At 39.3% G+C, this 26,189-nt stretch overlaps 1 protein-coding gene across 1 annotated transcript in view; it reads right to left on the bottom strand.

The window, feature by feature from the left end:
* The window catches only part of RAB3C (RAB3C, member RAS oncogene family), a 322,097-nt gene that overhangs the window by 36,233 nt on the left and 259,675 nt on the right, over positions 1–26,189 (bottom strand). Inside the window, exon 4 of the mRNA XM_004380492.1 lies at positions 541–665. Coding sequence (XP_004380549.1) covers positions 541–665 — 125 coding nt within the window. The remainder of the gene's footprint in view (positions 1–540; positions 666–26,189) is intronic.

Here is a 26,189-nt window from a genome sequence, read left to right as displayed (position 1 = left end):
TCTTTGCCTGGTTTTGGTATCAGCGTTATGCTGGCTTCATAGAATGAATTTGGAAGTGTTGCTTACTCTTCTATGCTCTGAAATAGCTTGAGTAGAACTGGTTAGGCTGTAATCTTTATCGTAGCAGATCACCAGGTTTTTTCTCCCATGGACCTGCTAGTGGGTTCAAACCACCAACCTTTCAGCTAGCAGTCAAATGCTTAACCATTGTGCTACCAGGGCTCCTTTGAGAACAACTGCAATTACATCATAAAATGAAGTGTCCATTCAATGCAAAACTTTGTGTTTCTCATGGAATAAGAATTGGAATACCTTGTACTGAACCAAATTCTGGCTGTCAGTTTTGCTTCTGCAATTGTGCTTAAATTCTAATGATGCCACAAGAAAGTGGGAGGAAAATGCACTTACCACTTATGGAGGATGTGTCGCTTTTTACTGTCAGGTTGACATTTTATTAAACCAGTCCTGGCAATTAGCTGAGACTTTGTCCAGTATGATAAGTAATTACCAAGTTCTATTTTTCATTAATTTGTTTCTTACCAAGCTGTTCTCCTAAATGTTGACCTCTCTCAGTTGAGATGACCCGCTCATCTTCCATGTCACACTTATTCCCAACCAGGATAACCTGGGCATTATCCCAAGCGTATGTTTTGATTTGAGTTGACCTAAAAGAAAAAGCACAAGCACAAAACAATCAGAGGAAAGCAGAACAGCATACATGAAGGTGAAGAAATATGTCCCACAGATTTGATAATAGCAAAAACTGAAGCCCAAACTCCTGACATTTAGAATTAATTAGTTCAATGCAGTTTCACTCTTCAGATACTCATCTGGGATTGCATGAGTCCAAAATCAAGACCAGTGGTGCTGTATTAAGAATTTTTTTTTGTATATGATGAGATTACTACTACTACTGTTTCTTCGTTTTCCTCTTCTATCCCCACATTTTCTAGTACCTTGACAGCTAGGGTGGCCAACTATCCAGGTTTGCCCAAAACATCCCCAGTTCTAGCAGTAAAATCCCCAGGTCCCAAGAAACCCCTCAGATCCAGGCAAACCTCCAAGATGGTTGGTCCTCCTATTTACAGCTCATCACACCAAAACTTTTTTCCTTATTATAATCACAACTTGAAAAGCTAAGGAAACCAGGGCTTAGAAAATCTGGGATAATAATTTTAAAAAGGAATCATTAGAACAAATATGTTCATGCCTTACATTCTTATTTTCTCTTAGAAAAAAGTGCCAGGTTGATTAGTATCCAAATTACAATACAATGGGCTGGCATTTTAAGTTTCTATAAACATGATATCTAGAGTTCAAAATAAGATTCTTATATGGATTATGACATACATAACCTACTGTTGATTTTGAAACTTAGACAATAATTATAATAGTTAACATTGTAAGGTATCATTTTATGTACTTCATTTATGTTAAATTGATTTATCCTTACAATAACTCAGTAGGGATATTAGTATCCTCATTTCATAGTTCAGGAAAATGAGGCATAGAGAGGTTAAATAATTTGTCCAAGATCCCTCAGCTAGTAAGGGCAGATCTAGGAATCAAACCCAGGCACTATAGCTCCCAAGCCTGTGCTCTTAAACACATTTTCAAACTGCTCACTAAAAATTTGAGAAGTGAGGGTCTAGTGCATTTGTTGTCATACCAGAGAGGAAGCAGAAAGAAAGTCATATTCTCTAATCCTCCCTTTTATATTGGCTACATTCTTATTTGAGAATAACAGTCTAAGACAGGTGTGAAAGACATATCACTCAGTGGGTGGTCAGGGGAGAGTTACTGAAATGTTGAAAAGCTAAACAAATGATGAAAGTTTAAAGGAATAGATTTGTAAAGTGTCAAAACGAGAAGCTTGGGAATAGTCTCACTAACAGTTGTCAAGTCTTTCAGGATTATTAAATAAAAAATAGTGGCAAACTGTTCTCAATTTGAAGAGAGACTAAAAGCAAATAGCTTTAAACTGCAGTAGGAGAGCTTTCAATGAGATGTGATCTCTGCTTCTCCCTCCTGAGAAGAAGGGAGAGAACTAAGAGGCAGTTAGGGTATTATTTCAGAGAATTCCCCTGAACCAAGTACAAGTTTTAAAATGAGATTGAAGTGTCTGGTGAAATGTACTATTGGTTCCACCTGGGCATCTCAGAAAAATCTGGGGTACCTGACCTTTCTAATTCTGAGAACTAATTTAACAACATATTCTTCTAGCAAGAGAGAGACTCAGCATAGTATATAGGACTGGGGAAATGAAGGCAGAGATTCTAAACTCTATTACTTTTTCCTTACCTCATCTTATGTTTTGAGTATATGAGAAATGATGAATTCATAGTGAATTAAGATGTGAAAAATATCCCACATGTAGATACCATTTAAATATCAAGTGCTAACATCGTCTTACAAAGGAACTCCAAAAGTTCTTTTAAAGGACTCAAATCTAATCAGATTTCCTTATTAACTATTTTATTATCTTTTTGCTCCTATAGGCTTTAGAGGCCAAGGCCAGGCCTATGCTTAGAAAGCCTCTTGGTAGAGAACCGCTATGTTAACGGAGAAAGTTCTAGGTCTTGTGGCACAGCTAGAAATCAGATATCTAGAATGAGTTAGTGACATGGGAGTCACAGGAAAGTGTTACGGTTGTGTAAGAAAGAGACTGAGGCCAGGTCCTGGGAACAAATGCCTAAACTTGAGGCAATTTAGTACTCTTCAGATCTGGGCAAACAGATCCTACTCCCTCTCTGACTGCATAAACTCACCTGAGGTTGTGTTGTGCCTTTGTGAAGGTAAGGAAGGTACATAATTCAGCACCCACTAGCTAATCTGTATCCTTTAGCCAGGTTAATTGAATGCTTGCTCTGCCATTTAACTTGACTGAGTATCTCAGTTATGCTGACTTAATAACCCAAGGGGTCTAGGGCTACTGCAGTCAAATATACACTTACGCATACACAACTTTCCTTATCCCTAAACATTTGTAAAAATATATGAAAAGAACACTTTTTTTTTTTTTTTTGCCATGAGTATATCAGAACCATCCTCAATCAGCCTGTTTTAGTTTCCTAGTGATGCTGTAATAATACAAATACTACAAGTGGGTGGATTTAAAAAACAGAAATTTATTTTCTCACAGTTCTGGAGACTGAAAGTCCAAATCAAGGTCTCCACCATGTTGATTCCTTCCTTGTCAGCAGTCCTGGGTGTTCTTTGGTTCCTTGGAGTACCTTGGCTTGCAGGCAATCCTCATATGGCAACTGTCTTCCCTATATGTGTGTGTGTGTGTATATATTTCGGTGTCTATGTTGCTCCTTACATAACTCAGAAGTGTTTAGGTTTAGGATTCACTCTATACTGGTATGACCTCAACTGATTGATTTATCGCATTACATTATGGAGAGTGATTACATTAGATGTAAGGTCATTACATTACTTTAGCTTACATCTACAGGTATAGAGGTTAGGGTTCCAACATATATTTTTTGGGGGACACAATTCAACCCATCATACAGCCAGTGGAGAATTTTTTTCTTTTTAACCAGATAAGAACTGTGGTCTGCAGCATTTGTTGCAAGGTAAACAGAAGATTAATTTGCTGTTAGAGTCAGCGAACTTCATGGTTGGAATCAAGGCTTTAAATATTCAATATTTGGCTTTGGTTTTGACTACTTCGGACTTGCTGATGTGTCAGCCATCAACAGAGCAGGGAAGGTAGCTACAGGCACAGTTCCATCATCAGCAAGAGGGGATCAGAACAATGTTGACTGAGTCATGAACTACCATATATCATAGAATCTAAGATTCTATCAATTATAAGATGAAAATTATTTTATGAATGGCCAAGAGTAAAAAGATGCAGTCAATTAAAACATGACACAATGCTTTAACAACAGTCCTGCTAAACACACTTGTCAGTCACATCAGCTTCTTGTTGCTTTGAAATTTCTTTCATGTATTCTGAGGTAATTAGCAATTTTTCTTGCCTTTAGTTGCTTTGCTTAGTGCATGATAGACAATTATTTCATGATGGTGAGACTTCCGCTCTCTTACTTTGGATACGTGAAGAAAGACCAATCACTAGAAAAGGACATCCCATTTGGTAGATGGTCAACAAAAGCAAGAGAAATCCTCAATGAGATAGATTGACAAAATAGCCACAACAATGGACTCATGCATACCAAGGATCACGAAAATGGCAGAGATCAGGCAACATTTTGTTCTGTTATACATAAGGTCACCATGAGTTGGAGCCAACTTGATGGCAACTAACAACAGCCACAAATCTAAATAATAAAATTTATCATACTTTATCTGCTTGTGGGTATTTTCCCTTCATAGGTCCTGTAGAGCATTAGGTTGCTGCTTTGCAAGAAAATATGAAATGGTGGTCACTATTCCAGAATGAAGGAGTCCCTGGGTGGTGTAAACAGTTAACGACTCAACTACTAGCTGAAAGATTGCTGGTTCAAACCCACCTAGAGATGCCTTGGAAGACAGGGCTGGTGATTTCCTTCCAAAAGGGCACAGCCTTGTAAACCCTATGGAGTAGTTCTACTCTGCACACATGGGGTCACCACAAGTCAGAATTGACTCAAAGGCAATGAAAAACAGCAAGAAAAACTCCAAAATGAGTGTTTGCAGTATAAATACCAAACTGATACTTTGTTCTGCATACACAATAACTTTTTACTCATGTAGTTACTATTTTTGGTGCTTGTATTAGTTTCCTTGGGCTGCTGTAACAAAGTACCACAAACTGGGTGGCTTAAAACAACAGAAACACATTGTCTCACAGTTCTGGAGGCTAGAGGTCTGAATTCAGGGTGTCATCAGAGCCATGTACTCTCTGAGGCTCTAGAGGAAGATCCTTTCTTGTCTCTCCTAGCTTCTGGTAGCCATAGGTGTTCTTTGACTTGTGGCAGCATAACCCTAATCTCTGCCTTCATCTTCACATGGTCATTCCCTCTGTGTCTCTCTCTGTATCTCTTCTCCTCTTTTATAAAGAGATTACTCATGTTGGATTAGGACCCATCCTGCTCTAGTATGATCTCATGTTAACTGAAAACATCTTCAAAGATCCTATTTCCAAACAAGTTTACACGCATAGGTGCCAGAGGTTAGAACTTCAACATATCTTTTGGGAGGACACAATTCAATCCATAAAAGTGCTCTTCATTCCATTATTAGATCCATATTTCTATCTGATATCATTCCTCCTCTGCTTGGAAGACTTCCTTTAACCTTTCTTGTAATGAGAGTCTGTTCATAATAAATTCTCTCAGCTTTTGTACATTTGAAATAGTCTTTATTTTGTCTTCATTTTTGAAAGATATTTTTGATAGGCATAAGTTTCTAGGCTGACAGGTGTCTTAGTCATCTAGTGCTGCTATAACAGAAATACCACAAGTGGATGGCTTTAACAAAGAGAAAATATATTTCCTCACAGTAAAGTAGGCTAGAAATCCAAATTCAGGGCATCGGCTCCAGGGGGAGGCTTTATCTCTCTGTCAGCCTTCTCATCAATCTTCCCCTGGACTAGGAGCTTCTCTGCACAGGGACCCTGGGTCCAAAGGACACGCTCTGCTCCTGACATTGCTTTCTTGGTGGTATGAGGTCCCCCTGTCTCTCTGCTCGCTTCTCTTTTATATCTCAAGAGATTGCCTCAAGACACAGTCCAATCTTGTGGACTGAGTCCTGCCTCACTAACACTACTGCTGCCCATCCTCCCTCATTAACATCATAGAGGCAGGATTTACAACATACAGGAAAATCACACAATACCAGGAATCATGGCCCAGCCAAACTGATACACACATTTTTGGGGGGACATAATTCAATCCATGACAACAGGTTTTTGTTGTTGTTGGGTTTTTTTTTTTTTCCTTTCTGTACTTTAAAGTTATTACTCCACTATCTCCTTGCTTGCATTTTTTTTTTTTTAATGAAAAACATGCTGTCATCTGTATTATTATTTTTCTGTTCATGCCATTTCTCTTTTCTCTGGCTGCTTTTAAGACTATTTATCATTGATTTTGAGGAATTTGATTGTGATGTACCTTGGTGTACTTAATTGTGCTCATGAAGAACCTATGCATAGACCAAGAGGCAGTTGTTCAAACAGAATAAGGGGACACTTATGGTTTAAAGTTAGGAAAGGTGTGTCAAGGTTGTATCCTTTCACCATACTTATTCAATCTGTATGCTGAACAAATAATCTGAGAAGCTGGACTATATGAAGAAGAATGTGTCATCAGGATCGGAGGAAGAACCTGTGATATACAGATGACACAACCTTGCTTGCTAAAAGGAAAGAGGACTTGAAGTACTTACTGATGAAGATCAAAGACCACAGCTTTCAGTATTGATTGCTCCTCAACATAAAGGAAAAAAAAAAAAGATTCTCACAACTGGATCATTAAGCCTCATCATGATAAACAGAGAAAAGACGAAAGTTGTCAAGGATTTCACTTTACTTAGAGCCACAATCAACACCGATGGAAGCAGCAGTCAAGAGACGAAATAACGTATTGTATTGGGCAAGTCTCCAGCAAAAGACCTCTTTAAAGTGTTAAAAGCAAAGATGTCACTTTAAGGACTAAGGTGCACTTGACCCAAGCCATGATATTTTCAATTGCCTCATATACATGCGAAAGCTGGACAATGAATAAGGAAGACTGAAGAAGAATTGATGCCTTGTTGGTGAAGAATATTGAATATATCATAGACTGCCAGAAGAATGAACAAATCTGCCTTGGAAGAAGTACAATCAGGATGCTCCTTAGAAGCAAGGATGGCGAGACTACATCTCATGTACTTTGGACATGTTATCAGGAGGGACTAGTCCCCAGAGAAGGACGTCCTGCTTAATTTTAAAGAGGGTCAGTGAAAAAGGGGAAGACCCTCAATGAGATGCATTGATACAGTGGCTGCAACGATGGGCTCAAACATAACAATGATTATTAGGATGGCAAAGGATCAGGCAGTGTTTTGTTCTGTTGTACATAGAGTTGCTACGAGTCAGAATCGATTCGCGGGCACAAGGATTTTTGTTCACTTTTAATTTGCATCAAACTTTTATTTAACAAAAGTCCTTAGTTATTCTTTATGTTTATAATAGTTTATCACAAGTTATACTTAGAATTGACTTTTAAAAAAATGTTATTATGTTGTTGCTGTTGTTGAGAATATACACAGCAAAACATATACCGTTTCGATGGTTTCTACATGTGCAATTCAGTGACACTGATTACATTCTTTGAGTTGTGCAACCATTCTCACCCTCTTTTTCTGAGTTGTTCCTCCCACATTAACATAAACTCACTGCCCCCTAAGTTTCCTACCTAATCTTTTGAGTTGCTGTTGTCAGTTTGATCCCATATAGATAGTTCTTGTTTTGGGTTATTTGAAATATCTGGATCTGTGCGTTTACAATTCTCCTCAAATTTGGAAAAAAATCTAGCCATTATTTCTGCTAATATTTTTTCACCCCTCTCCTCCTGGGTTCCACCTGAGTTCCTCTGTCTTCACTGCAGTTTGGAAACTGTCTCAAAACAGTTAACTGGTATAATCATAGGGCTCACCTTGTCTACTAATTACTTGTTTTTTAATTGTCTCTCAAGCATTTCTGTCCTTTCTTACCTGAGGCCCAATATCTTGAAAACACTTGTTCATCACCCCTCCCCTGTTTTTAGTTGTTTCAGGCAGGCAGATAAATCTGACCCCTATCACTCCATCTTGCCTGAAAGAAGAAAGCCCCATGGTAACTTTTTAATTTTAATGCCAAATTATAGGGCAATATTTTTCAAGGAATTTTAAAAAGCGATTAGACTTAATACATTTTAAAGAGAATCTAGACTCAATAGTAGCAACAATTACATAATTGAAGTGATGGCAATATAGGAAGCTATGACCAAGTTAGTGCATTCACAGGTAATACAATCTATGACTGATACTTCTGCATAGTGATTACAACAATCTCTTGGTTAAACCAGTTACCATTTAGTTGATTCTGAGTCATGGCGACCCCATGTGCGTCAGACTAGAACTGTCCTCCACAGAGTTTTTAATGGCTGGTTTTTTTAGAAGTACGTTGTCAGGCCTTTCTTCTGAGGTGCCTCTGGGAGAATTTGAACCTCCAACCTTTCAGTTAGCAGCTGAGTGGTTAACTGCACTATCCACAGATTGATTATAAGACCCAATTTCAGATATGTTAATATACGAAAAACTGTGCATCTTAGGTTCAATAAAATGCTATTTTTTTTGTGTGTGTGGTATTTCTTTTACATACGAAGATATAGGTTGAAACAAGAGGTCAAATTCTTCTCTTTACTCAGGTAAACTTGGAGATGAGGAAGAATAAGCCCCATGGTTTGAGAGAAATACCGAGAGTTGTATATATTTCACCTAGTCTGCAATGTGAATTAATGTCAGAATATTGGGATTGTAATACAAATATCATTTCTTCCAATTGAGAATCCTAACGATTTATTTAGTCAATTTAAGAGAAAGCTCTAATACTAAGCGAGTATAGGGAAGTCATTTAGTATTCTTTAGCCTCAGTATCTTTATCTGTAAAATGGAGCTACCACATTTCTATTTACTCTCTGGAGATGTTGTAGGGCAAATGTGATTTTACGTGAGAACACACTGTACTTTCTGAATTGTGAACATTTCTTTACAAATAGTACATATTAGTCCTAGCTTGGACAACCAGTTGTTTCTCTTTCCAAATTCAGTTCAATTAATCCTTTGTAATTCCTGTAATCTAAGTAATAATGGAATATATATTTTATCAAAGAATCTCAAATTTTGTCTCCAATTCATTTCTCCAGGCTGGGGTTCTAAATAGCTAAGTTTCCAACTGTGAGTAAATGGCCCTCCTCTGATAATGTGTATTAGGAGTATGACAAATGTCTGCTGAATAAATCCTCCTTTTCATGTGGTATTTCTATATATTTACTTTTTGGCCATTTGTTATATATTGTATAATTTCTTACTCTAATCTAACTCTAATCACCTCATTAGAGGGTCTGGGCAGTCTTATTGCTTTGTTGGTTAGAAATGCACATTTAAAGAAAGTGACTGCCAACAAATAATATACATGTGAAAAGATGATTTATTTCTGAATCATTGCAAAAGATCCTTTGGGATTTACTGTTAATCTCAGCAAGATTAATGGATTCAGAAGCAATATGCTGGTCACCATGGTTACTCCACAAATGGCAGTTAACTCAGACCTTACCAGTACCAGAACGTAGTTACTAAAATCTGTTATTTTTTTGTCATTTAGCTAACACAAGCACTCTCTGTCTCTCTCTACACACACACACAAAAGAGAGAGAGAAGGAAAGCATACCCCCATTTCAGTTTTAGTCAAATATGCAAGTAGAGACTTTCAAAAAGTCAAGGTGGGGAAGAGGGAGATTTAAAAAAAAAGTTTTCAATACTTTACACTTCAATAACTGAACTATGTACAGAATGAAATAATTTAAGTATGGAGAGCTGTAAGCAAACAAACCAAATTCCTAAAATAGCTCTATTCGTCCTCCCCTGTCCTGGGTATATAAATAATTTCCTAAGAGTTCAACTGCTTCTCATACAGAATAGACTCCTGCTAGTCACCTGGTTCTGAAGAACAGCACACAAAACACATCTCAGTGACCCCCAAAAGCAATTGTCTCATAGGGTCTGACTTTGGGCTGTGCCTGGGAAAAATGAGGCATCAGAGAGAATAGGACACTCTCCCTAACCAGGCAAGCTCAGACAGGTCTTAACAGCAGTCCCTTCCTTCATATTGGAAGCTGGTATTTCTCCATTGCATCTATTTCTCTTATCCTCTTCAATATTCAAAAGTCTCAACTTTTCAACATCTCAGCATGCTTCAAGTTTGTAAGATAATGTCCCAACCTGCTAGTGATCATCAAGTAAAACTGACCCTTCTGTTTTGTTTTTGGGAGAAAGATGTGGCAGTCTGCTTTTGTAAAGATTTACAGCCTTGGAAACCCTATGGGGCAGTTCTACTCTGTCCTATAGGGTTGCTATGAGTCAGAATTGACTTGATGACAACGGGTTTGATTTTTTTTCTTTTGGTTTTATTTTTACTATTTTTTAAAATGTGAATTCCAGGGATCCCCGGGGCTTCTCTGAGGCTCCTCAAAAGACTAAGCTTGGATAACAGCACCCTAATTTTTAAATTTTTTTTTTAAATTATTTTTGTGGTAAACATATATAAATATTAACAAAACATTTGCCAATTCAACATTTCTTATACGTATAATTCAGTGACATTGGTTGTGCTCCTCATGTTGTTTTCACTAATTTAATCATTTATTTATTCAATTTTTCTCACCCCTTGGAAAGCTTTTTAAAATTACCCCAGCCCAGAACAATTAAATCACAATCTCTAGGGGCTTCATCATAGGTATTATAAAAATGGTTTGTATGCGCAACCAGGGCTGAGCATCACTGGAATGACTCCCACTGCCCTTTTTGTTTTTTTACTTTTTAAATTATTTATTTTCCATCTAATTTTACAAATTATTCAAGAGTAGTTTATAAAGATACATATAAAATAAAGGAATTTTAAATGAGAAAATAACAGTAAGAGATCAGAAATAGGAACATAATAAAACCTGATGATTTACAGATGCTATCAATACTAATAGTTTCAGAAAGTTGAGAAGCTAGGTTCTTTATATGTACATTAACACATTTCATAAAGGGATTAAAAAAGGAACATTTAAAAAAGTATCCTCAAATGTTCTCCAGTATTTGAGATCATCTTTTATTATTTAAAGAAATAGCTTTACATTTTTGGGTAAAATTGCTACATTGTCATTAAAATAACAATAGAGAAAAGCATAAGGAAAAAATGTATATATCAGAAAAGTCATTACCCCCAATTAACCACTGCGAAAATTTGGTGAAAATCTTGCGGTAGATTGTATTACCTTCCTCACTGAGTCATCACCTCCTTCCTTGTACGTGGACTGTATTTCTCTGCCCCACTGGCTTTGGACTTGGCCAAGTGAATTGCTTTGGCCAATGGATTATGAGGAGATTTGACACGTGCCCCTGGTGAGCAACAGCTGTCAGAGGCATTGTGAGTTTCCATCAGCCCTCTTGTGTTCTTACTTTTCATCATGATAACAGTCTGTCCCAGAAAGGGGCTTGTCTGTCCACCTGGCCCAGGAATAGATGCCACAAGAACTCCAGCTGAGTCACGCAGAAACCAGCAGATCTTAGCCAAGCCAAGGAGAGTCCAGTTTAACACAATGCCCTTCATACGGTCTTGACTTACCTTTCTACCTTCAGCTCTTAGTGTCTTTCCTACCACCAACTCTGATATAGTCCTATTAAATTTCTTGTAATTCCCCATACGGGTCGCGTTTTTCAATAAGTAGAGGCTATCACTATAAGGTCACTATGAGTCCGAATCAACTCGACAGCAACGAGTTTTTCTGGTTTTGGATCACTATGGGTGATCCAGGTTTTGTGAGGTCTGAAACTAATAAAAATCCGAGGGCTCAATTTAAGAAAAGAAAATTGCAAATTACAAATACAAAATTAGGTACAAGTCATTTTATAGCAGATGCTGTTGGTGCTCTGCCCATATCCCCTAGGCCTTATCACTTCTGTGCTTGTTGGCTGACTTCCAACTGCTAATAATCTGTATCTCAGTGCTCTACAATTTCTCCCAAAGCAATGGACAGCCACTCTGCCCTTTCAGGGAACACCAAAAAAACAGAGAAATAACCTGCCCCAGGAGCACACCTCAGCCAATGACTGACAGGAGGTGTGCTATTGCACTGTTTCCCAGAAACTTCCAGCAGGATTAAGCTCTGGTTACTCCAGTGGCGCCACTAGGGTTGTCACCCAGTGTGGTAACTCATGGTGTCACCCCCCCCATGCTAGTTATCACAATATCGTAGCTAAAATACCAGAAAATTTGACAAAATCAGCAACTATAAAAACACCAGCAGCAATGTGCTTGTAGCGCATGCAGACGAAACCACGTGGTTTGAAGTGTCACTGTAATTGGGTAATAATAACGGCTCTGAGCAGAGCGCATTAGAAGGTTCAAAAAGAAAATTAGAGTTTTAACCTTGTAGGTATATCAATACTTATAAGCTTGGCTTACAAAAATTTGTTGTTGTTGTTGTTAGTAACTAACTACAGGGATATTTTAATAAAAATAATAAATTTCTGCTAAAACCCTGCACAAAATTTTTATAGTTAGTCATTTTGGTGTCATCCCTCTGACAGTGTCACCCAGTGTGGTCCACCCCTCCGCACTCCCCTAAGAATGCCACCGAGTTACACGTAATGGTAGCTGCCTTGAAAACGCACATTTCATTGGCTGCCTTCCCTGTATCACTTCACAATACCCTTGGGTGTTTCTTGCATTTCCCAAATGAACTATTTGCATGCAAATCCCTGTCTCAGAGCCTACTTCAGGGGAGATCCCAATAAGATACTTTGAAAGGGCTTGTGCAAGTAAGGGGCCAAGTTTACTAGTAGTTGTGTGCTAGAGATGGCAGTACTGGGCTGTAAGAGCTGATTGTTAAATATTAAGGACTTTCGTGAGTTGACAGTTAAATTGTTTGTAGCTGGAAATTGACCATGATGGGAGAATTTACACCATGGAAATTAGAAAATGCTACAAATGAGGATTTTTTTCCCTTTTTTGCAAAGAGCCTGTTGACCAGTACCCCACTGAACTTAAGCTTCATTAGCTTCCCAAGTAATCCACCCGTAGCCTTCACATGTATCATCTATCTAAAACTCCTTTATCCCCTCTGTGTCAAGTTCTCATTTTCTCCCATCTTGACTCAGCATACATATTCCTCTGGGCCCCTTATATGTCACTCACCATAACATTTTTCACTTGTCTCTAAGCACCCCTACTCCAACTATGGGTCCTCTGAGGGTGAGGAGCTTGGCTGTTTTGTTTACCATTATGTCACCAGCATTCAGCAAAATGTCTAGACTGAAATGTGGCAAGAATGCCTAAGAAGTTCAGATAATTCAGAATATAAGCATAAAATTAAAATTACACCAGAGAATCACCATCTCATGCAATGTCAAGGCCCCACTGCACTCTTTAGGACGTGTTGCTGGCAGAGTTCTTCCAAGGCCTTTTGTACCCTGACAGTGTCCATGATAATAGAAGGGAAGTATTGACTCCATCACACCCTTCCAGTGCTGTAATTGTGACTAGCTATTCATTCCTGTCTGGAGGAGTCATTTTCCTTTTCAATATAGAACCAATAGCCAGGATGAGAACATCTCAAAGAGCAGCTTAGTAACTTGGCATTGTGGAATAGTTGCTTTGGGGGGGACCTACTTTAACTCCTTTATTTTGTAGATGGCAAAGCTGAGACAGAAGATGTGAAGTTACTTGACTAAGATGGTACAACTAACTAGTGGCTGATGTGGGTCTACAGCTCAAGGTTCCCAGTGACTGTTCTACAACATGCTGTCTGCTTCCACAGGGAAGAAAAGTGACTACATTTTATTGAACTTGGTAAGAAATTCATATGAAAATATTTAATTATCTTAAAAAAAGTCTTTTAGGGAAACCAAAAACCCTGAATCTCTGTATATACAGTAGTGTCATTAGGCTGTGTGTTTGGGAGTGAACAGAACTGGATGTGCCTAAAAGATCTGTTTGATCTGCTTTTCTGCAGTAAGTCTGTTGCTGAATGCTAATACTGAGAATTTATTTTAAGAATTCAGAAAGCAGTCCTCTTGATCAGAGGGATACCGGAGCCACCTTTAGACTAACCAGTAAGGTTAGTCTAAATCCAACCTTAGGTTAGACCTATTTCCATCATGCCCTCTATGACTTCTCATCTCCTTTTGATTTCACAAAATAACAAATTTTGTCTTTTTTTTTTTTTTTTTTAAATCATAGGTATGGTAGAGGCAATTGAATATTTCTCTCCTATGTAAGCAAGTAAGAAAAAACAAAAAACTCAACTAGGTGGAGCAAGCATCACCATTTTGGACAACAAAGAAAGTCTTCCTTCAGTAAGTAGAACCGATGTCTGACCTAGGAAAGGGTCGAATGTTCCTTAGCTTAAGAATGTGTGAGACACCTTTAAGGGATAGAGTAGCAGGGGTAGGAATCTGGGGACCATGCTTTCAGGGGACGTCTAGGTCAACTGGCATAAAAAAGCTTGTTAAGAAAATGTCCTACATCCTACTTTGGTGAGTGGTGTCTGGGGTCTTAAAAGCTTGCAAGCAGCCATCTAAGATGCATCAATTGGTCCCACCTACCTGGAGTAAAGGAGACTCAAAGACACAAGGAAAGTATTAGCCCAAGAGACAGAAAGGGCCACATAAACCAGAGACTTCATCAGCCTGAGACCAGAAGAACTAGATGGTGCCTGGCTACCACCAATGACTGCCCTGACAGGGAACACAACAGCGAGTCCCTGATGGAGCAAGAGAAAGGTGGGGTGCAGAACTCAAATTCTAGTAAGAAGACCAGACTTAATGGTCTGACTGAGACTGGAGGAACCCCAGAAAGCATGGCCCCTGGCAGCCCAGAACTAAAACAATTTCCGAGGCCAACTCTTCAGACAGGGATTGGACTGGACTGTGGGACATAAAGTGATACTCATGAGGAGTGTGCCTCTTGGCTCAAGTAGATACAAGAGACTAAACGGGCAGCTTCTGTTTGGAGGTGAGATGGGAAGGCAGAGAGGGTTAAGAGCTGGTTGAATGGACATGGCGAATCAGGGGTGGAAAGGAGGAGTGTGCTGTAACAGTATGGGGAGAGAAATTAGGGTCACATAACAATGTACATATACATTTTTGTATGGGAGACTAACTTGAAATGTAAACTTCATCTAAACTACAACAATTAAAAAAAAAAAAAAAAGAATATGTGAGACACACTGGTGGTTCAGTGGTAGAATTCTTGATGTCCATGCAGGAGACCCAGGTTTGAGTCCTGGCCAATGCACTCCATGCACAGCCACTACCCGTCTGTCAGTGACGGCTTCTGTGTTGCTATGATGCTCAATAGGTTTCAGTGGAGCTTCCAGACTAAAATGAACTAGGAAGAAAAGGCCTGGTGATCTACTTCTGAAAATCAGAGAGTGAAAGCCCTATGGATCACAATGGTCAATTCTGCTGGTAAGCTTTTGGTTCTGTTGTACTTGGTAACAACAACAACAACATTCTTTCACAAAGAACAAGGCCAAAGTCATGTTAATAGAAATATTCCTTTTTCAAATTAGACTAGATTGTGTTGTCCCTGAGTGAACTGTCTTTTGACAAGACGTGAATGGTTCTTAGGTTAATGGTAAAATAATCAGGCAGCTCTTGTTGAGGGGAAGCTGAACTTAGAATCTAGCATCTGCTCTGCCCTTACTCAGATTTCAGAACTGTCTCCTTCCCCTTCAGAGTCCCAGTTGCTGTGCAGAGGAGAAACTCTGTTCACATTTAACCAGAGCCTGAGCAATGACGTTTGGAAGATATGAAGATTGGTCTGAGGAGGAGGGATCTTCCTCCTCTTGGGAGGAAGGTGGGGTTTCCAAGGAGAAGGAGTGAAGCCACTAGTGTGTGGGACTTTGACACTGGAAGCTGCAGGAATAGAAGTATTAAGAGGAAAAAAAGATGGGAGTCCTTAGATGGCACAAACAGTTAAGCGCTCACTACTAGTGGAAAGGTTGGCAGTTTGAACCCATCCAGAGGTGTCTGGGAGCCCTGGTGGCATAGAGGCTAAGACCTTGGCTGCACTTGAATCCACCAGTAGCTCCTTGGAAACCATGCAAGCAGTTATACCCAGTCCTACAGTGTTGTTATGAGTCAGAATCAACTCGACAGCAACGTTTTTGTTTTAGTTTCAATGACTAATGGGAGCCCTGGTGGCACAATGGTTAAGAGCTTGGCTGTTAACCAAAAGGTCGGCAGTTTGAATCTACCAGCTCCTCCCTGGAAACTCTATGGGGCAGGTCTGCTCTGTCCTTTGGGTCACTATGAGTTGGAATTGACTCGATGGCAACGGGTTTGGTTTTTTGGTTTAGAGGCACCTGGTGATCTGCTTCTGAAAATTTAGTCTTGCAAACCTTACAAAGCAGTTCTACTCTACACACATGAGGTCACCATGAGTCAGAATTGACTAGATGATAACTAACAACAACAATAATAAAGACAAGGAAAGGGGAAGTGTCCACTTCGGCCTTCTGAAAGGACTGTGAAGCTTATTTCCAGGCAGGGAGATAAGGACATTGGATAGAGTCGTATCTTCTGTTCTTCTGATGCTAGTCTACTGCTTTGAGATCTAACTGTAAGGAACACATCTTTCCAAGCTATCTCTGCCTTTCATTGTCTCTGAGCTATTTTTACAACCCTGTTGATGGTAGAAAGCAGAATATAATATAAATGAGTCCTTGTCCACAAAAATGCAAATGAATTGTGCCTCGTAGAATGCAATTAATTATTGCCCCATGGATGTCACCCCATTTTGCGTCTGTTTATAAATCCGTTTCAGCATTCCTGATTGCCTGTATGTGTGTGTTCTTTGAACACTCCTTGGAACCACTGGTAACATCTTACTGGCCCCATCATTAATTAATGAGTTAAATAAAATCTTTGACATGTGTTTATTTTATATTTGTATGAGAGTTGTGATGTTACCTTATTAAAAAAATAATGGTAACAAATATAACAAGTGTTGGGAAGAAGGCATGTGTTTGGACTGACTAAGGGACAAGGAATGGACCTCTGGGAAGTAGAAAGCAGGTGGGGTAGTAGCTATGAAGGACAGCAACTAGTGCACTGGATTTTCATTGCTTTTATTAGCTCTGTCCAGTCGATTCTGACTCATGACAACTCCATGTGTGCAGAGTGGAATTGCTCCATAGGGTTTTCAAGGCTGTGACCTTTTGGGAGTAGATTGCTAGGCCTATTATCCAAGGCGCCTCTAAGTGGGTTCAAACTGCCAACCTTTCAGCTAGTAGTCCAGTGCTTAACTATTTACACCACCTAGGGACTCCAGGGTTTTCACAAGGATGAGATATTTGCAGAGGTGGTGGGGCTGTCATAAGGGTGAGGTATTTGCTGGGGTGATGGAGGTGAGGGCGAGCGATGGATATTTGGCTCATACAATTTTCCACCTCATTTTCTGACCCCAGGCTGTGTCCCTGGTCATTTTGTCCCCACCCTCTCTCTCTCTTTTTCTAAATGAATACATAGTCATATCCAAGTTTTATAAGAGGGTTTTTTTTTTTTTTTTCCTGTTTGCCACAAAGGAGAACTGGAAAGGTAGTAAAGCTTTCTATAATCCTTTGTATTACTTTTCTTTTTTTAATACTTTTTTTTGGGTCCAGAAAGTCAGTCAAATTTGAATAAAAAGTAATTATGGGTCTTTAAGTATTCAGACTACGTCTCACATACTTTGGACATGTTATCAGGAAGCATCAGTCAGTGGAGAAGAACATCGTGCTTGGTAAAGTAGAGGGTCATCAAAAAAGAGGAAGACCCTCAATGAGACAGACTGATACAGTGGCTGCAACAATGAGCTCAAACATAACAATTGTGAGGATGGTGCAGGACCAGGCAGTGTTTCCTTCTGTTGTACATGGGGTCGCTATGAGTTGGAACTGACTAGACAGCACCTAACAACAGTGACCACAAGTATTCAGAAGTTGAAAGTAAGATTTAGTCACCATGTCAGAGAAATGCTCAGACTGAAACAGGAGATCATGGGGGCTAGAATAGGGCTGGAATCTCTGGGGTGAAGTCCTAGGGAAGGGGCTGAGGAGCTAAGGTTTGATTTGGGGCATCATGTCTGGCACTGGTGGTGGGAACTTGTGGGGCAGTGGAGGGAGGTTGGGTCTGGGATTTGCCCTTGGCCCTTCCCTGAATGGTTCACTATTGTGTTCAGCCCTTAGCCTTTAGGTGAGAGAAAAACGGTAGGGTACAGGTAAGGGGTCTTCCCAGCTAGCTTTGTGTAGTGGGAAAAGGGGAGAGGCATGAAAAGGGAAGGGAAATGATAAGCAGAGAGGCAAGGAAATATTAGCCACAGGGCCAAGTAATAGATTTACTTAAAGACTGTTGCTGGTGCATTTTCTAGGCCTTGGGTTCTGGTAGAACAGATTTGGAAGAGCCAGGAACTGTCTGCTCTTTTTTAATACTACATTTGCCTTTTTAACCCCTGCCATTGAATGTTTCTGAAGCATTTTCCTGTTAATTCTATAAGAGTCACTGCAAAATCATCTCTCTCTCTCTCACACACACACACACAATCTAACCTTTAAAATGACAACACTTTTAAAATGAACCAGAGCAGAGTGCTTTTGTCATTGTAGAGAACTCTGGCCTCAGGAAACCAGAAAATACGAAAAGGCCAAGCTCGACAGTTGCCGTTTGCCCTTGGTTGCAGAGAGTAATTGCTATCCAGTCTTTCAGATCCCATGTCAAATAATGTGTCTGATAATGGGTCTAGCTGCAGGCTCTGCATATAGCCGCAGCACTTTTGTTAATATATTTGTCGTGCAATGGAGAAATGGTGCGTCAAATTTATGCCTCTTTATGACCACAACTACCCGTGCTCATACTATATTCCCTGGGGGCAGATAAGGCCATGGTTGCACCATCCCAGTGAGGCAAATTCCAAATATTCACCATTATAATGAGTAAGAAAGACAAGTGACACATTATGTAAGAGCAATATATCCACTAAAAGAAGATGTAGCTCACAACACATATTAACATACATTCTTGAAGTTTGAATGAGCCCTTCTATTCCTGCTTTAGAAGAAATTGTTCAATATTACCCTGCTTCTTGATTGTATTAACTAGTAATAATCATGTCACAAATTAAAATGAAATCAAACAAAATAACTTCTAAAAAAGTGCACACACATAGACACACAAAAACACATTGAGGGCTTTTTCTTTTTGACCAATAGGAGCACTTCTGTTTCTTGATCACTGTTTTCCAGATGTGCCAGTCATTTGCCTATTTTCTCTCGGATATGTTGCTCACCCTCCCTGCTGTGCGTTATAAGGCAGGAGGTTGACCCTTGCACTCTGTGTTTTCCAGGCTATATTGACAGCTGGTTTCCAATGAGAGGAAACCAGCAGGAGGGAGACTGGAGACGAGGGAGGAGGGAAGCTCAGGTGCTCAGCCTTGGGTGGCCTCTCTAGGAGGGGAAGTAGCTCTATGGTTTTTGATCTTGCCAGGCAGCTGCCCCAGCTCCCGGGCTTTGGCAACACTACCTCCTTGCTTGGCACCTCAGACCTGAGGGTTGATAATCTCTGGGTTGTCTCCATTGTTCCCAACTGTCCTGGATTAAATTCCCTCTATTGAATAATTTGGCCCAGGTCTGTTTTCTGGACTGGACCCTCACTAATATACTATATTAACATTTGAATAAATTTCATTCAGGAAACAAAACAAGACATTATTTTGTAGCTCCAAAAGCATAGGCTGCTTTTTATCTACAACTGTTGAGGAAGCTACATCTGACACACTCAATTTGGAATGGGAGAACAGTGAATAATAAAGTTGATGTACCTAGAGGGTGTCGCATTATAATTTATCAACTCCAAGCAGATTATATTTAGCTTAATGGATATGTGTTGTCAGCTGCGAGGACACTAACGTTTGCATACTAGGTGTTATAAATAGAATTGTGTTCCCTCAATATATGTATTGAACTCTTAGCCATTGTACCTGTGGAGATGATCCTGTTTGGAAACAGGATTTTTCTTTTGTTATATCAATGAGATCATACCAGTGTAGGGTATATCCTGAACCTAACCACTTCTGAGTTATAAAAGACCAGAATAGACACAGAGACACGTGTGGGGGAAAGATAGACACCAAGGAATGCCAAAAATCGCTGGCAGACACCAGAAACTAAGAGAGAGGTTCACAGAGGAACTGACATGGCCAACACCCTGGCTTAGGCTCAGCCTCCAGAACTGTGAGAAAATACTTCCTGTTCTTGAAAGCCACCCACTTGTGGTATTTCTGTTACAGCAGCACTAGGTAACTAAGATATTAGTTTATAGTTACTATGCAGTGGTACTATCCAACAAAATAAATAAAAAGAGAAAAATGGCATTACCTATGGGAAGAAATGAATAATTATAAATGTAGAAAAATACAGGCTATGTTAAGCAAAAACAATTGAGTAAAAATTCTAAAACTCTAGTGTTTACTGAGCTATTTAAAATAACTTTAGCTGGTTTTGGGCAAAACAAACGAATTGTAAAATGACAAAAGATGATACAGCATTTCCTGAGAATTTGACAACCCAGTGCACACAGGAAAGCTGCAGAAAGAATAAACAGTCTTGCCTGACTCCAAAGGAGAAAAACAAGAGCTTAAAGATGAAATTAAAGGCAAGAAAGTTGGATCTTTGTATCAAGAAATAAAAATAACATTCTCAGTCAGATTATTTTAGTACTATCCCTTCTCCTCCCATTATTTGAGCCTGATCTGGTAAGTAAACCCATAGGGCAAATCTTATGATGACAGGTAGCTAGATTAAGTGGCCCAAGAGTTCTTTTCAATCTTCAATTTCTTTGATTTGTAACAAAATTAAGTAATTTATAATGAGATGAAGAATAGAATTACTCTGAAGAGATTCTACTCATATGTAATTTGTATTTGATTCAGACTTAAACCTAACCATTTAAAAAAGCTTTTTATTCCTGATGATTTTCTGCTATATGGTAGATACCCTTTCGTATTTGTCTACTGTTGTGTGCTTTGACTTGTACTGGTCTCATTATCATGATATTTAGAAACATGTCTAGACATAATCACAGAGGATACTATAGACCCCCTTAGCATTAGAAACATAACTAAGCTCTCCTGCTGTCTTGACTTAGCATATCAGTAATCAAGTTCATAAAAATTCTATTTGCAGAGCAAACATCTGACTAACCCTAATTCCATGTACCATTCTTGGTGGTCTTGGATTTCTGCTACCCTCTCTGTGCTTGCTTTAATATGAGAAGATAAGGTCATTAGCTTTTCTAGCTAAAAACATTCTAGCATGAGGAACAGCAAGGGCAAAAGTCCAGGAAAATGAAAGTATGTGATGTACCCGGGGAATATTGATATTTAGTGCAGCGGGAACACTGTGTTTGAATAGAAGGTAATATTAAATTCTGTGGGGCAAAATGACTTACTTTGAGTTGGCAATATTTAATTTTGACCCCCAATTTTTCCTTCTTAGATTAAAAAAACAAGAGTAGAAGGGCATCCCTGGAGACTTAGGGCTCTCTCTGGAAAAGGCACCTTTGCCTTTAAAATACTACTGAAGAATTTATGCCTGGAGCCTCCTTGGAGGCAGACTTTTGATGAAAGAAAAAGTGTTTCCTAGTTTTGAAAGCTCTTTTCTCAGGAAAAAAAAAAAAAAAAAAAAGGCTTAGTAAAGACACAAACTAAAAAATGAGAAATATACGACCCTTGAATCTTAGCAGATTTCAGAGTTTGCATTAGGTAGAAACAAGCAATATAAGAATTCTGGATTTTATAGAAAACTCCCTATCTGGCCTTGAAACTTGAAAATGAGTGCAGCTTTGTGGCTGTGGGCTGTCTAGGCAGAAACAGAACCCTATCAGTCAGAAAAGCCATTTGAACCACCTGTAGTGACATGCTCCCTTAAAAAGCACATCACAACAAAGGAAGCAAGAAGCAGCAAATATCTAGCTAATTCACATACTTATTATCAGTGAAAATTTCAGATATGAATCAGAGTAGCCCTTTCGAGAAGAAAAATAGCTACTCTTGTATTTCCCCATTCTTCAGGACAGGTGATGCTATCACTACCAGATCATTCTAGTTGGTTGAAAAATGCCACTACTCAAACTTTGCAAGGTCATCAGTGCATCTCCCATTCCTCTTCTCTGTTGATTCATCTTCACCCCACCACCTACCAGCCATTGTCACTGGGACATGAAGTGGTTGATTATTGTCCAGTGAGTCCATTGTGATGGAAGCCTTGGTTTATTTGAGTGGGCATGGGCCAATGTTTGTCTGAATGAACGGCACCAGTATCCATTTTGACCATATTCTTTTGTTTGAAAACACAAGCAATGGGTTTCCTTTTAGTGATACTAACACAGTGGTTCTTGATTGGGAGCAATTTTGGTCCCTAGGAGATAGCTGGCAATCTGGAGACATTTTTGATAGTCACGCCTGGAGGAAGGAACTGTTACTGGCATCTAGGGGATAGAGGCCAGAGATGCTGCTAAATATCCTAAAATGCACAGGACAGCCCCCACAACGGAGAATTATCAGGCCTCAAATGTCAATAGTGCTACGATTGAAAAACCCTGTTCTAAAAGATACAAGAGATTTCTTAAATAATTGCTTGCTCAGGGAGCTGGTGCTTCACCTTGGTATGATGTAGGAGGGGTAGAGTGGGATTAGTTCAAATGAACTCTTTAACCAGGCTATTCAAGAAAGCCACTTGGATTGCTTTGAAGAAGTATAAAATTCTCACTTCGTTACCTGGCAGCAAGTAACAGCTATTGCTTTACTTGAAAAGTGGAAAGATATATCCAAAATGTTAGAGAGAATAGACTTTTCTTTAAAACAGGGTGATTTTTTGGGGGTGACATTTTTCAGATTAAAAAACATGTTGGCCTCCTGTTCCTGAGGCCACGCAGATCTGCAACTCGGCAGAATAGGTTTAAACTTTCCAATTTCCAACTTACTTACCAGAGTTTTTACATCCATTTTATCACTAAATGTAGCCAAGATAATCAGCTTTTCACTCACTCCTTCTTCCTCCCACCCTAAAACTGAGGCATTGGTTGCCTGAGTCCTTTCTTCCTCCTTAGAATAATCACAATAACTAGCATTTATTGAGCACTTACTATGTGCTAGGAGCTTTTCTAGGAATTTTAGCATGTTTGGTCCCATTTAATACTCAAACCAACACTGTGAGATGGGATTGATATTATCCCCATTTCACAGTGGAGGAAAATGAGGCACAGGGAGTTTAAGCACCTTGGCTAGAGTTGTAGAGTAATAAATGGAGGTAATGTAGGCAATCAGTCAGTACACTTTACCTCTGTACCAACATTCTATTTGGAAGATAAGATATTCCGTCTTGCTGATATGTTTTCCTTTCTTCTGTTACAAAATTTCTGTTGGATGTGAGTCCATCCACACTCAGGTTACTTTCAGAGACAGAAAAAATAACACGGGGGCTAGAAACCGAGATACTAGAAATTCAAACATTTATGTATTTGAAATTAAACTGGAAAAGTTAGGACCCTGGCCACATTGTGGACTTCATGTGAGCTGCCCTATGTAGACTCCTCTGCCCCAGCTACACTCCCTTGCATGTGGTGGAGTTACTTTTCGGGGTGATAGGTTTTCTGGTGCTCTGCCTGTGCTTTTCTCACCTTTGCCTACCTAGGCTGAGTACTCACATTACCTTTCCAGGCATATTTCTTGCTACTCCTCTGCTTGCTTCCTCCAACAGGGCTACCTCATCTCCAGCTGGGCACATTTTTCTATGTTCTTTGCCTGGAATACCTTCTCTCTTCTTTCCATATACTCAAAGTCTGTCCATCTTTCAACTCCCAGCTCAAGTTTCACCTTCTTCAAGTGATATATCCCATCTTTTTGGTTCTTACAGTACTTGCTGTCTATACTGCTCTTTTGGCCTTAATTCCAGAGAGTATTATTTAGTATTGTTATAAGGCATTATATATGAGTAGTTTTACCCCTGAATTATGAAGTTGGATTCTTGAAAAATAGAAGATCTTAGACTTCTTTGTATTCTCCAAAGTATTTAATAGTGACTGACAAATATTAAGAAAATGATTGAATAAAGGACTGACTTAATAAATGCAGTTTGAAAGAACAAGACCATTCTGGCTCTGAAAACAGAACCTAAATAAAATCCATGGGGCTCTTGGTACTGGAATGTGAGGAGGACGAGAAAAATGGCTGGTAAATTGCTTTTTGCCAGCCACCCTAGAAATGAAAGAAAAAAAAAGTTGGTTTTTCAAGACTAAATTAAAACCTAGATAAATTAAAATACCTTCACTCCTTCCTGCTTCGGACTCTGTCTTCACTATCGCAACACACAGTGACCACAACAATGGACTTGAGCATACCAACAATTGTCAAGATGACGCAGGACTGGGCAACGTTTTGTTTCGTTGTACCTGGGGTCACCATGAGTTGGAGGGGACTTATGGCAACTAACCACAACAGCATATACAAATAACATGAAACATCTAGTGTAGGTCAAAGGATGTGGTGATGATAAATAGGCAGACAACCAAACAAAAACATATTATCTTTAGGCATTTATTAGTACTGAATTATAAGTTGTTGTTGGTTTGTAGAGAAGTCAGTTTATACATTCTGGATGTTCTTCTTAGTACCTTCTGCATAAAGGGGATATTAGTTTAATTTAGCACTTGTATGTGAACACTGTTCTGAAGAAAAGATGCTGGGATGCCTTAGATTATTTTTCCTCCCTTGGCATTCAGTCCAAACCAGCTTTAGATTAACAGTCTTCCCTAGATGTGCTTTTATTGCTAGTAAAGTGCTAAAGATGTGCTAGCAATGGTGCTAAATAAGACAAAACCTATTTGGAAGTAAGAGAGCAACTGTGAACCCATGTGATTTAACGTGCAGCCCTGAGTACTCTGCTCAGACCCCTTTCCTGGTGGGGAGTTTGCCTGTGGAGGATGAAATCTGAGTGGAGCAGAAGCAATTCCTGGGGACTCTTCAAGATCAGGGAGCTGGGAGAGGCAAAAGGAATGCAAAGCACTTGAGAAAGGAAACACACTGATTTTAAAACCCAATTAAAATCCATGGGGCTCCTGGCACTTAAATGTGGAGGGAGATAAGAAAAATAGCTGGTATATTGCTGTCTACCAGACATCCTAGAAATGAGAGGGGGAAAAAATAGTTGGTCTTCTAGGACTAATAATTTCTGCTGAAGAAATACACTGACAGATCATTGGATTTAGAGAACGACAGTTAGCTAAAGATCCCGACAGTTTATAAGAATTTCGTATTTTTAAGAAACTCAGAATAGTCTGAATTTTTTTAAAGCTCATTGTTCTGGCTGCCTTTGTCTTCCTAGTCCCTAACTATCTTCCAACCAGGATTTACCCTTTACAACTTAACTGCACAATAAATCATCCCACCTGAGACCGTGCTGCAGCTACGACACTTAACAAAGTTCTGGATCATTGGCAGAAGGCAGGTAGGTCATGAGAAAATGGGTCTGATGCAGACAACCAGAGTCTGTTCTTATTTTTACAGCTACAGAGCTGGCGTTTGTAAGAAAATCAGTTTATTTCTGACAGTGAGCAGCACAGGTGTATCTGGTAAATGTGTTGCACACTTCAGAGGCAACTGCTTCTAGGATACCACAAACCACTTTTTTCACTTTGGACAATCTCTGAAATAACAATCAAAAGATACTTCTAATCTTATCTGAGAAAACCAAAAACCTAAACTCTTAGCCTAATGCAGTGAATTTGTTTTTATTTCATTAACAACTTCCCCAGAAATGAAGCTTGCTTGCTTAACGCTTCTGGCATCAGAATCCCAGTTGAAAATATTAAGAGAGTGAGAGACGAAAATTGGCAAACCCAGTAACTGGTGTACTCTGCAGACCGTTAATACAAGAAAAGTGTATATCCCAGCTGACACTTCAACATGGGAACAAAGCTTTATTGTCACAGCACTTTGTTAAATTGACATAGAAATCTATTTGGATTTTTCTGGGAGAGCTCCATTATGTATCAACATGACACTCTTAGAAACAAGTCTTGGTTATAGAGAATAAGACTCTTAATACAGAGAACTACAAGTCAGACAGTAGATTGCTATTTGTCGTTCCAAATCAGTTTCCTCCTTCTCTCTGAGAAATGTTCACCAGCTAGAGACAGCATTTTCCAGACTCCTCCAGGCTACATATGGCTATATGACTGTTATGGATTGAATTGTGTCCCTCAAAAATACATGTTGTTGACACAGCTTATAAAGACAATGCTCTACATTCTACCTTGGTGAGTAGTGTCTGGGGTCTTAAAAGCCTGCGAGCGGCCATCTAAGATACTCCACTGGTCTCATCCCTTTGGGAGCAAGGGAGAATGAAGAGAACAGGATACAAGGAAAAGATTAGCCCAAAGGACTAATGGACCACAGCTACCAAGGCCTCCAC

Source organism: Trichechus manatus, unplaced genomic scaffold (genome assembly GCF_000243295.1).
Source record: "Trichechus manatus latirostris isolate Lorelei unplaced genomic scaffold, TriManLat1.0 scaffold00074, whole genome shotgun sequence".
In the NCBI taxonomy this organism is placed as follows: Eukaryota; Metazoa; Chordata; class Mammalia; order Sirenia; family Trichechidae; genus Trichechus; species Trichechus manatus.
This window is presented reverse-complemented; position numbering and strand designations above follow the sequence as displayed.